This window comes from Magnolia sinica, chromosome 4 (assembly GCF_029962835.1).
Source record: "Magnolia sinica isolate HGM2019 chromosome 4, MsV1, whole genome shotgun sequence".
Lineage (NCBI taxonomy): Eukaryota > Viridiplantae > Streptophyta > Magnoliopsida > Magnoliales > Magnoliaceae > Magnolia > Magnolia sinica.
Genome location: NC_080576.1, coordinates 38,810,426 through 38,823,994, shown reverse-complemented (window position 1 = coordinate 38,823,994; position 13,569 = coordinate 38,810,426). Strand labels below are relative to the sequence as shown.

The following is a 13,569-nucleotide window of genomic DNA, read 5'->3' as shown; positions in this document are numbered from 1 at the left end:
ACAGACAGATCCGTGGGCCTATTCCGCATATAGATAAGATCCCACAGTTGGTATCAGAGCTACCTGTGCATAGGAATGGATGATCAAATCCAGCTATACTTAATTAGATCAGGAATTATTTTTTTAATTCCTGAAACAGATCAGAATTAGGGATTTCGAATCCCATATCAGATCAACATCAGGGATTTTCGAATTCCTGAAACAGGATTTCGAATCCCAAATCCAGATTAGGGATTTCAGTTCCAATAGCCCTTAAATTTGAGATTTTATATTCGAACTCCTAAATTCAGACATTCGATTAGGGACTTTTAATCCAGTAATTAGGGATTTGAACCCCAATTACAAAATCCAGAGTTAGGGATTTCGAATCCCCAAATCCAGTTGAGAAATTAGGGTTTTCAATTTCCAGATCCCCAAATATGCATTCGGATTAGGGATTTGGATTCGAAACCCTAAATACAGAAATCCAGATTTGGGATTTTTCCAATTGGGGATTTCCATTCCCGAATTCCCATTATCCCAAAACCTCTCACCGTGATCTGTTGGACCGGTGGCCATTGTCGAACCTCATTCATTTGGACGATGGTGATGAGTCTCCACCTTTTTCCTTCCTCTATCCGGAGAAATCACCAGCGCCTTGAGCTTTTGCGTTCGTTTATGGCAGCCGATGCACCTGCCGTAGCCGCTGTTTTTCGTTGATGTTTATAGAGATGAAAGAAACCCAATCTCTTCTCCTTGCATGAGGCAGACGCCGAGAAAAGCTGAGACTTCGTCTCTCTTCCTCCCTCTCTCCTGACGCTACTTCCATTGGAGATTTTTTCTCTCCCTCTTTCAGACGCTGTTGCATCAACCCGTTTTTTTTTTTTTTCGCGGTTCCCACATCCGAACGATGGCAGAGAGAGAGAGAGAGAGATAATCGGGATTTGAGATTTTTTTTTTCTCCGCTCGGGCGATGGATGTTTTAATCCATCTGGTCGGCGGACCCGATTGATAATTTTGGACCCGCTATCGACCATCAATTTATAATGGTGGGCCGTGGCCCATTATATGAGCCCATTGATCTAAGTTTTTAGACCGTTGGATTTAGTTCCACACTTAATCCTTGATCTAGGCACTGTATTTGTTCCATCATGAGCATATAGTCTGACTCATTCAGGAGGATATGGACCATCTAATTACTTTGATCTTGAAATTTCATACATATTAAGACTTTGAACTTAATTGTTCAAACTGTGAACAACCATTCATGGATCTACCCGTCCAGTTACATAGTCCATTCTATCTGTCTATCATGAGAATGACAGGAGTTGGATTTAGTTATGTTCATTTGAACGAATACACATCAAATAAGAGTTCTGATTCGGCCCTATTATAGGCCCATCACCCATCCTTAAGAATTGATATAGGCCATTGGAATATATAGTATGAAACCTATCTGCGTGTATCACTTTAAAGTTCATATATTTTCCAATGATCAATACCAACCATCTTGTGGGCCGCATCGGACTAATTAAGATATAATCCATAGAGAGGCAGGATTATAATAGCAATCCTAAAGTCTATATTTGTAGTTTTGGATTCGGTTGTGTTAGCCACCATAGTGACCTCAATCGATGAAAATATTACAAGTACAGACTTGTAACATTGAGATAAGTGGATTGCATACAGTTGCGTTCACATTTTCATGCATACGGTAACGAAAACACAGATGACCGTTTGGCAATCACATGAGCGGGTGAAGTAAATGGTGTTGAGTAATGTAAAGTCGAAAGACTCATCTCACCCACGGGTGTTGATGTCTCAGATTTACATGACCGACATCACTTAGCTTCATGTTCGGAGAATCACTAACATGTTGTTATTACCTCCCACGGGAGGAATGATGATGATATAATGATTCTCACTAAGATGTGATGGTTGGGCCCATCTTCATCTGGATGATTCGATTGATGCCTCTCTTAGCAATCGAATTGATTAACTTTGCCTCGATATTTATTTACATTCACTAAATTGCTTTGTGGAATAATGAACTAATGTGAGTATATGGGTGTCTCTTATATTTCAGTCTCAATTCCAACTAATACGCATCAAGTCCCTGCCTTAAATGGGTCTAATTATACTCTATGGAAGAACGCCATCGAAGTTGTAGGCTGTCTTCAATTAGATCTTGCCCGATAACACCGTAACCGCCAAAGCCATCCGACAATGCCACAAGCGAATATAATCGATGGGTTGCATGGTTTAGATCAAATGATACATGCCTGAAAGTCATTAAGTATTCAATTTCTAAATTGATGCAGGATGTCATGCCTAAAACAGATAAGGCTAAAGTTTTCCTGACTAAAATGGAAAAATATTTTAAGAAATCTGATAAATCTAAAGTGAGCATTCTTCTAAATAAATTGACTCACTCGTCCTACGATGGAAAGGGCAACATCCGTGAATATATTGTAGAGCAGATCGAAGTTGTTTCTAAGATCCATGCTCTAGGGCTTGTACTCACTGATGATCAACTGGTTCATTTGATCATGAACAACCTACCTCTCCAATTCGGCACGTTTCTGGTAAACTATAATACTCTGAAGGACATGTAGACATTAGATGGACTCATCACTCAGTGCTTTCAAGAAGAAGACAGGATCAAACAGATGATAAAAGTTCAAAATGTTAATATGGTAACTTCAGGACAAGGGCATGGGCAAGGGAATAAAGGTAAAAGGAAGAGGAAACAAGGTTCTAATAATGGATTCTCTGGTCCTCCATCTGGAAACCATGAGAATCAATCTGGAAATGGATCTAAACGCAAACGGGTTAAAGGCAAACCGTCATTCTTTTGCAAAAAGACGGGTCATCTAAAGAAAGACTGCGAAGGTTTTAAGGATTGGCTCATAAAGAAAGGTAATCATTTTTTTCTTATCTTATCTGACCGATGTGTCAATGGATTCCTGGTGGATAGATTCAGGAACTACTATTTATATATGCACTTCTATACAGGAATTACTATAGACCAGGCCACCAACTGATGCAGAGCGCTTAGTATACATAAGCAATGGTATCAAGGTTGACGTGGAGGCAATATGAGTCTATAGGCTTAAGTTGAAGTCTGGTTCTTTTTTAGATTTAGTAGATACATTTTGTGTGCTGTCTATAAGATGCAATTTAGTTTCAATTTCCTATTTGGATAAGTTGAGATATTCATTCCACTTTGGAAATAATAACTTTAATATTTACTTTAATTCAATTAAAGTTGGAATCGACTCTATAGTAAATAACTTATACCAGTTAGACTTGATTGCCTCTCACGTCTATAATATTAATACCTTGCATTGAAATGTAGTGGGATCTAAGCGAAGATTAGACTATGAGAATTCCTCCATGTTGTGGCACAGGCGGCTGTGCCATATATCTCGTGAGAGATTAGATAGGCTTGTGCGAGAAGGAATTTTGCATTCTCTAGACTTTTCTGATTATAAAGTATGCATTGATTGCATAAAAGGCAAACAGACTAGAACGAGAAAGAAAGGTGCAACCAGGAGTGTAGATCTATTAGAGGTTATACATACAGATATCTGTGGACCATTCCCTACAGCCTCATGGAGTGGCCACAAATATTTCATTACCTTTATAGATGACTACTCTCGCTTTGGGTACCTATACCTTATCAGTGAGAAATCAGATGCCCTGGATGCTTTTAAAATCTATAAAGCCGAGGTTGAAAATCAACTCGATAAGAGAATTAAAGTTGTCAGATCTGACCGTGGTGGTGAATACTATGGCAGATATGACGAATCAGGTCGCAATCCAGGGCCATTCGCTAAATACCTACAGGATTGTGGCATTGTTGCTCAGTACACTATGCCTGGTATTCCAGAGTAGAATGGAGTTGCTGAGAGACGTAATCGCACCTTTATGGATATGGTGCGAAGTATAGTCAGCAATTCGACATTGCCAGAATCTCTGTGGGGTGATGCGATCAAAACCGCAGTTCATATACTAAACAGGGTTCCCAGCAAAGCAGTAAGCAAAACTCCTTTTGAGTTGTGGAATGGGAGAAAACCAAGTCTCCGATATCTACATGTTTGGGGTTGTTCTGCTGAGGCCAAAATTTATAACCCGCATGAAAAGAAGCTTGATCCTAGAACCATAAGTTGTTTCTTCATTGGATACCCAGAAAGATCAAAAGGCTATCGATTCTACTGTCCTTCCCACTCCATCAGGATTGTTGAGACTGGGAATGCCAGATTCATTGAGGACACTGAAAACAGTGGGAGCACGAACATAAGAAATTTTGTATTTGAGGAACAAAGGACTGTGACTCCTGTCATAGTCAATCCAGATCACGTGGACATTAATGATGCAGTCGATTCTGCAGTCACTGCAGAGCACTACGTAGAACCTCATATACAAACCACTGATGAGGAAAATCAAGATCAGACCCAACAAGCTGAACCATTAAGAAGATCTGAAAGAGAGAGAAGGCCTGTAAATTGAGACGATTACATCGTATACTTACAAGAACACAACTTTAATATAGGGGTGGAAAAGGATCTTAAATCATTTACACAAGTCAAAGAAAGTGTTGATCCTTCTCGTTGATTTGATGCCATGAAAGATAAGTTGAAATCTATGCAAGACAATAAAGTATGAGATCTTAAGAGTTACCCACTGGAATAAGGCCGATTAGTTATAAATGGATATTTAAAACCAAACGGGACTCCAAAGGTAATGTCGAACGATATAAAGCCAGACTTGTTGCCAAGGGTTTTAACCAACGTGAGGGCATTGACTTTAAGGAGACTTTCTCACCAATATCCAAGAAAGACTCATTCAGGATCATAATGGCTCTTGTAGCTCATATGGATTTAGAGTTACATCAGATGGATGTAAAGACTGCATTTCTTAATAGGGATCTAAATGAGAATGTGTACATGCTGCAGCCCGAAGGTTTTATAGCTACTGGCTTAGAACATGAGGTTTGCAAACTTAAGAAGTCCATCTATGGGTTGAAACAGGCATCGCGGCAGTGGTACCTTAAGTTTCATGAAGTAATTTCTTCATATGGCTTTGTAGAAAACACTGCAGATGAATGCATCTACATTAAAACCAGTGGGAGTAAGTTCGTTATGATGATTTTGTATGTTGATGACATTCTGTTAGCTAGCAGTGATACCAGGATGTTGAGCGACACCAAGAAATTTTTATCTCAAAAGTTTGAAATGAAAGACCTTGGTGAAGCTTCTTACGTCATCGGCATTGAGATTCGCCGTGACAGAACACTTGGATTGCTCAGCTTGTCACAGAGGACCTATATTGCTAGGGTACTCGAAAGGTATGGCATGCAAAATTGTGCTTCAGGAAAGTCACCCATTGTGAAGGGCGACAAATTTGGTTTATTTCAGTGCCCAAAGAATGATTTAGAAAAGAATCGAATGAAAGAATTTTCGTACGCATCAGTAGTAGGGAGCATCATGTATGCTCAAGTCTGTACGCGACCGGACATTGCCTTTGTCACTGGAATATTGGGAAGATATCTATCTAATCCAGGAATGCAACATTGGATAGCTGCAAAGAAAGTATTACGGTATCTTCAGAGAACAAAAGACTTCGGACTCACATACAGAAGGTCTGATCAGTTGGAGTTGATCGGATATTCAGATGCAGACTTCGCAGGCTGCGTCGATACTAAGAAGTCTACTTCAGGATACATCTTCATGATGGTGGGAGGAGCTGTGTCGTGGAAAAGCGTGAAACAATCTACCACAGCCTCATCTACTATGGAAGCCGAATTTATTGCTTGCCATGAGGCATCTAATCAGGCACTATGGTTACAGAGTTTCTTCTCGGGTTTGCGGGTACTGGAGCATATCCCGAAACCGTTGAGAATATTTTGCGATAATTCGGCTGCTATTTCCTTCTCTAGTAACAACAAGCATTCGTCAAGGTCAAGGCATATCGACATCAAGTATCTTGTTGTAAAGGAAAGGGTTCAGAATCATCAAGTGTCCGTGGAATTCATCGGCACTAAGCAGATGATTGCAGATCCGCTCACTAAAGGGCTCCCTATCACGCCATTTCAGGAGCATGTAACATCCATGGGAGTCATTGATCCCACAGATGTTTTCAGTTAGTGGGAGTTGAGCGTACTTTGATTTTCACAGACACTTAGAGATCTCGTTTTATACGGTTTGTTTGGATGATTTTGATATAAAGATTTATTTCTGCTTATTTATATATATGCGCAAATTTTTTAAATAAGTGGAACTACAGTTGTGTCTCGTTGGAGACATGAAAAAGCTTCAGGACCTCTTAAGGATAGGCACATATTATCACACTAAAGTGTGTAATCCTTATACCACATTTCCTAGTTCGTGATCTATGTCGTTAAGATTGAAAGTATTTGTGATCGCGCTTAGACTCACTTCGCCTAAATTAAATGTTGTGATGACTACCGCGTTTCGATACTGACTGTTTTGATGGACCAGATTGAATAGCATTACTCATATTGTCCAACTGTTTTCATTGGTTGACTATTTAGATATTTTCTTAAAAATATCAAAACTTGTTTACAAAATTATTATATATATGACTATCATTGACGTTGCTCAATGAGGCCCAAGTGGGAGAATGTAAGAACTCTAATTAGTGGGCCTCACCGATCAACGGCCTGGATTGTTAGTTTAGACCGGATGATTGAGTAGACCAGTGGCCCCACTAAGTGATCCGCTACGCAGCCTATCTGCGCAGCCGTGCGTATTAGGGCCGGAATGCTATAGCTGTCTTACGCAAACAGCAACTTGAGTTGAACTAGGATGCTACAACGTGGAGCATGGGAGAGAGAGTTGTGATGGGTTTCAAACTCCTCTCCACAGACTCTATAAAAGAGAGCTGGGTCCCCAATCCTACACCAGAGCAGAAATTCGAGTCCCATCTACTGATTTGCAGAAAGGGTGTGAAGGAGAGGAAGATCCTAAGCTCTACAGGTTGTCTGGTATTCTTATCCGGCTTCCATGACGGCGTCTCAGCTAGGTAAGCTATCCGACCCCTGAACACATGATATTTTGCCGAGAAATCATCGATAACTGGAAAGGAAACGAAAGACTATGGTCTTAATATTGCCCATGTTGCGATAACGATGATATTGTGATATGATCAATACTATCATTGACAATTTGAATATTGCATACAACCATGTGCCATAAAAATATTGATATGATTTTTTTTAATAAATAGACTTTTGGTGATATCGATATTTTGGCAATATCATCAAAATATCACTGATACACTGGCAATACAAGTGACAACTAGAATTTACATAGTTGAAAATGTTGGCGATATTGATACATTGGCGAGACAAGTGTCGCCTAGAATGTACACAATAAAAAATATTACCAATACTTAGCGATACATTGCCTATACCAGAAACTTCTAAGACTACCAGTGTTATCGGCATCGACGAGCTGGTGATAAGGATAATATCCGGGATACTCCGAACAATGGTATGTGCATTGTCAATCACTTGAATATTATCCTCTGCAATTCGTTTTTAGCATGAAATATTTCATCTTGGGGTAACGAATATGTGAATTCACTTCTGTTATGTTTGTGTTTGATGTATCATGTATTTTAAAGAATGTTGTTATATGTGTAGCCCACCTGATAAGTATGCCAGCCTACACGGTCGAACCAAAAAAAAAAAGGAAGCTTCAAGTATTTCCCTCTTTACTTTACCTTTATCCGGCAGAAAAAAGGAAAATTCCCTATTTGTTTGTCCCTGTCCCTAAATTAAATATTAAATAATAGGATACTTAAATGAAAGTCCCTTTCTCGCATTCTCTCTCCAGATTTTGGGCCAGGTCATCTAGAAGGTAGGACCATCCTGGTGCATGGATGATTATCAAAATGATGTTTAGATAATCTCTTTAGAGATTGTAGTCACAATCTAGTGATTGTTGCTTCTGATTCCTCTGTCACATTGGGTAACTGGGTGCCCCTTTGTACGTTTTAAGATTTCAATCATGTGTGGCTTGGCCTCCTCATTGCAATCTTTGAGGAAATATGGACTTTGAAGAGCTTTAATTTTTGCCTATGTGATGAGAGACCTGGATCAAGTGCACTCCTCCCTCGTGTCCGTATGGAAAGTCACATGACCTGGAGATGTTTAAATAGCACCCGGTTCAGGATAAGTAACAGATGAAGCAAATGCTAGTCGTTATATAGTTATTACATACATTATACTTTTGATTGTGGGATGTCAACCACATTTTTATTAATAGTACTGCAATGACTATTTCCTTGTCACTCTTTAAGGATGCATTTTTCTTTTCTGTAGTACTGGCCTGAATGGTTTGGCTTTGATTTTTTCCTTCTACAGCATCTGTTGCTTTGGGACAGAGGTTTAGGGTTGGTGTTGTGTCACCCTACAATGCTCAAATCGTTGAAATTCAACAGAAACTAGGAAAAACATATAAAGCACACGGGGACTTTGTTGTGAATGTCAAGTCCATTGATGGGTTTCAAGGTGGTGAAGAGGATGTGATCATAATGTCTACTGTCAGGTCAAACAGTAAGGGATCAGTCGGTTTCCTTTCCAATACTCAACGGACAAATGTGGCTTTGACCAGGGCCAGGTATGCTTCTCTTACTTAGATATTACGAGTCATCGATCACCAACCCGTCAAATAAAAGCACTTGTAAGTCCTTTTACTTTGATAAAACCACTTTCATTAGAGCTGGCTTCTCTCTCTCTCTCTCTCTCTCTCTCTCTCTCTCTCTCTCTCTCTCTCTCTCTTCAGGCACTGCCTTTGGATTTTGGGGAATGGGCAGACCTTAATTAAAAGTGGTTCCATCTGGAAGAAAATAGTCCTTGATGCGAAGCATCGGGGATGCTTCTTTAACGCTAAGGAGGATGAGAGTTTGGCCGAAGAAATCATCCGTGCCAACAAACTTGAGGAGGACTTATCAAGACATTTTGCTTCTCTTAATCTAGGCAATGAACCTGGTGGTTCAGCTCGAGAGTTAAGGTTGGTTGTTGTTTTACATGTGAGAGTTGTTTATATGGTCTTGTGCATTAAAATAATAATAATAATAATAAATAAATAAATAAATTGTGATCCAGACCGTCGATCTCTCCCTACCATGGATGTCCCAGATATCTTGCAGATTGGAAGATCCTAGCTATTTAATCTTTGAAATTTTTTTCACTTGAATGTGGCCATTTGTTGGGAAATAATTAAACAATTAGGATCTTGTAATTGGTGAGACTTTTGGGGCATCAGCATCCATGGGTGTGCCCATCAGATGAACATTCTAGATAACTTCTAGATAACCAAACCATGGCCACCCATGAACGGGATACGGCACAACAGAAAATTCTGTATTTGCCAACTATCAGAACCCTGCAATTCTTCTCCAAATTTCATTTTATATTGGAAGTCATATGTATTCATGGCAACTACTTCTTAACGCAATCCTATCAACAAAAACTTCGAGAACAGAGATTCCAAGAATAGTTTCAGGGTGAAAGCAGGTTCTGTGCAAAGTACTGGTAGTCAACCAATGAGTGCCTAAACTCGTCTATTTTATTGCAGGGGTAAGATTTCACATCTTAAGAGTCCCAAAAGAACTGACCCCATGGAGGGATTATCAAGTAACTTAGCTTCGCTCAATCTAGGGGAGGAACATGGTGATTCAGCCACAGTTTCAAGGTGAACCATCATTTTAAATTTCCGTCTTGTATTGAAAGTTGTTTGGGCCTGTCATAACTACTCATTGCAATCCCACTAATGTATAATGCTAGTGATTCCAGCAAGAGCTCGGGATTGAAAGCAGGTTCAGTGCAAAGTATTGATAATTCTATACTTTGCACTAAACCCGCTTTCGTATATGTGATGTAAGCTATAGCTGGTAACATTTTTTGTCCATGTATTGCATTTTTGCATTTATTGTTTATAGTTGATAACAGTTTTTATGGTTTCTGTTTGTTTGTTTTGATTAATTTTGATGGTTGGACATGAATTAATGAGATGATGTTGTTTTTTGGGAACAATTATATCCCACTCTTTTCAGAGAACAGAATTCATTTTTGCAATCTCTGCATTGCTTGCTCCTTCTGCCTGTCTCTGGACCCATATGCATCCATTTTCAGACAAATGGAATTGCCGATTTCTGGGAAAAACCATGTTGCTGGGAAGTATCAAGTATGGTCAAAGGAAATCATGCTGGAAAGATGATGTCGATGATTGACTGGTGGCTTTAAAATGAACGAACGAAAACACTAACAGTCAATTGTCCACACTGTAAAAGATTGATGGTCAGAATCATCATCTGAGTGTGACATTTTTAGCATGGCCTTGGTATCATCTGACTGCAGCTTCACGTGGACCCCCAGATACTATTGCATGAGTACCAGGCATTGCCATGCATGAAAGAACATACTCTAGGAAAAAATGACCAAGATGCCTCAGTTCTATTATATTCTTCTGTGTATTAAGACAACCAAAGCAGTCAGTAAAACATGATTTTTGGATTATCTTATACATGTTTTTCATTAGCATGGATGCGAGAGAAAGACTCAGAACATCCATTCTATCTTTAATACAATGAATATCAAATGCTGCATTTTGCATGTGTTTGCTGATTTAATGATTTCAATTCTTCTGGAGGCTCTTTGTTTTCGCTGTGCCTTTAACACAACTTCATTCATGCATTGCGAGAACAGAGATTCTAAGAAAACTCAAGAGTCAAAAGCAAGTTCACCGAAAGAGACTGGTGATCATTCTCGACTTGTGAATACTAGCACTAGTGTCAATTTCCAAAACAGGAGTAAAGGAGAAGCTGCTGGGGAAAGTAGTCATGCAGACACGCCCGATGGAGGTAATTTGCATGTGCTCAATAAAGCAATTCGTGTGTGTTTGTGTTTATTGCAAAATATTCAGTTTAATCAACAAGAAATGGCAGGTCTCTTACTCATGGATTAGTATTCCAACTCTGAGGTCATGGGTTCGAGAACCCATGTGGTGTATGTGGGTTTGAGAGTGTGTGTGATCATGGGTTCAAGGACCCATATGGTGTGTGTGGGTTTGAGAGTGTGTGTATTCGCCTTTCAAAAAAAAAAAAAAAAAAAATCAACAAGAAATAGCAAAACACATGCAAATGAATCATAGTATTATTTGGGAAGTAGCCCTGAAATTTCATAAATTGTTTCCTTCAAATCCATCTTGAAAGCAACATAATTTCATTTTGGTGCCTGTAACATCAATATGATCAGGTCAGGTCAGGTTGAGAGGAGTTCAATCAGGTTTAGATATCAACCCCTGGATCCAATACATTAATATGTAGGTTGGATCTAAGTTAGGTCAAAAATAAAATAAATTGGGTCATTTTCGGGTTTGCATTAAGAGCATCCAGACCAAATGCATGTCTGTGGTTTGGTTTTGTATTTGATCTAAGTTTAGGTGGGTCTAATTTCTAATTTCCCAGTTAATATATGTTGATGTGCAATCTGTCACTCCCATGTCACACACCTATAGAAGGTTAACCACCAAGTGATCCTTGACTATAACGAGATCATCCATTCACTACAACAACTCTATTCACTTGTCTTTACTCCAAGTATTACCATAAAAGATTGTCTGAAGGTCTTCGGTAGTTGGAGAGCCTTGTGAGCTTCTATATGTTGCAATCTTGCCCAGAGGTAGTCATCATCATCATTACCACCACCACCACCACCACCACCATTATTGTCATCTTCACAACCATTAATTAATTATTTATCATTCTGCTCACTGGATACCATATAGCAACTTATGTTTCGTTTGTTGCATCTGTCTTACTGTCATTTATGTTTACGCTTCTCCATTTTGGCCATCAAATAACATGTATCGCAATGCAAATTTTTCTTTAATATACATAGCTTGCATTGGTTCCGCCAAGATTTTGAACTCGTTTGGCCCGTCAGGTCATGATTGTTTGGCTTCGCCGGGGCCTAATCCAGCTCATTGACTGGCGTTCATGTTTGTGCATGGAGATGTTATATTTTGCATGCCTTGCTGATTCTAAGATTTATGTTTTGGCCTGTTTGGATGCAGGAATTGGAGTTCACAATCATAAACAAGTAAGTTTTTGGCAAAGATTAGTTGGGTTGTATTGATTTTGCTAATATGCTCATTTATGCATTGTTTTCCTATAGTAACATGCTGAAGGTTTTCACTGTTATGAAAATTACAAAAGCCTACTCCATTTGATCTTAAAGCTCCTAATTTACCTTTAAATTCGAATAAGGTATTTATTACTGAAACTTAACCAATTTTCAAAAGGAATTACCAAAACCTACCTGTACTCATACTTTTTCTAAGTTTGCTTTGACATTGTCTTGACTTGGGATCCAGCATGTGTCACCTCCCATTGGTGTCCACATGCAGAGTGGTCCAATGTTTGGAACCACCCATGTTGCGAATTCCATGGTATAAGATCCATTGCAAGAAATTTTTTGCTGAACTTATGATTGTGACCATTGGTATCTGTGGATGAATTTAGAACAAAAAGAAAAATCAAATTCTCACATTGAACTCTAAAAATCGGAGGTTAGGATCATCCATGAAGCATGATATGCGACAAGAGCTTGTGGTCGCAGTGAGAATATGGACAGTTCATATCATATGACAATCTAATCATGTGGCCCCAATGGGTGACGTCACACGCTAGATCTTGAGTCATAACAGATGCAAAGCTCCCTTCTTTTTTCTTTACAAAAAGCGAAGTTTATGTTTAGGTCATCAACCATTTTACTCCTTACACATTCCACGAATAGGATCCGTGGACAATTCGTTGGGTCCTACCATGGAGGCATAGAGAGAACAAAATCCCACGGATCACATTCATTAAGCAGTCCTAACCAGCCTGGGACAATATTGTCAAGTATTGGGTCGTAGATGTATCCTCTGTTGCCTAGAACCCTTGCAATCCTATGCACTTAGTTACCGCATCTTCCAATGGCACCCTCCAAATCCGGGACATGGCAATTAGCACGACTAGGGTCATCATCCAAGCCGATGATGCGCCTATCATGTCCTGTGACTAGAACTTGCACAGCACTACCTACATCAGTCTTGAATAATTGGAAGGTGTTTCTGTGGGATTATGGCCTGAGGATAAGAGGACCCATTTATCACATCCTATGAGCATCATGTGGGGATTGTCCATGGGTTGGATATGAGCAAGCCAGTTGTGGTGCTGTTGGCCAGCACCAGACATGATGACCTCGTTTATATGTGGTTATGCTCACTACCGGAGGCACAGAGGTCTTGAATTCAAAGACCAGCTGTGATCTCTGTAATTTTGATCTTCTTCTTCTTCTTTTCTTGTTTTTTTTTTTTTTTCTTGAACACACAATCATATGGCATTGGCTTTCTTGTTTCATATCTCTGATAATTTATATATTTTCATCTTGAAATCTTGGGTTTTTCCTATCAACAGCTGATAACAACGTGTACAGGTCTGACCCGCCTTCGAGTGATCCAGACCATGCATCTGGTGGGCACACTTTTTATGGCTGATGATGCTTCAAGATCC

General features: G+C 39.4%; 1 protein-coding gene across 1 annotated transcript in view; it reads left to right on the top strand.

Moving 5' to 3' along the window:
* Nucleotides 1-12,148, top strand: part of LOC131244128 (uncharacterized) — a 66,192-nt gene extending 54,044 nt beyond the window's left edge. Inside the window, exons 5-9 of the mRNA XM_058243782.1 lie at nt 8,372-8,627; nt 8,793-9,020; nt 9,588-9,704; nt 10,718-10,872; nt 12,087-12,148. Of these exons, the coding sequence (XP_058099765.1) occupies nt 8,372-8,627; nt 8,793-9,020; nt 9,588-9,704; nt 10,718-10,872; nt 12,087-12,148 (818 nt within the window). The remainder of the gene's footprint in view (nt 1-8,371; nt 8,628-8,792; nt 9,021-9,587; nt 9,705-10,717; nt 10,873-12,086) is intronic.
* Nucleotides 12,149-13,569: the final 1,421 nt, after the last annotated feature.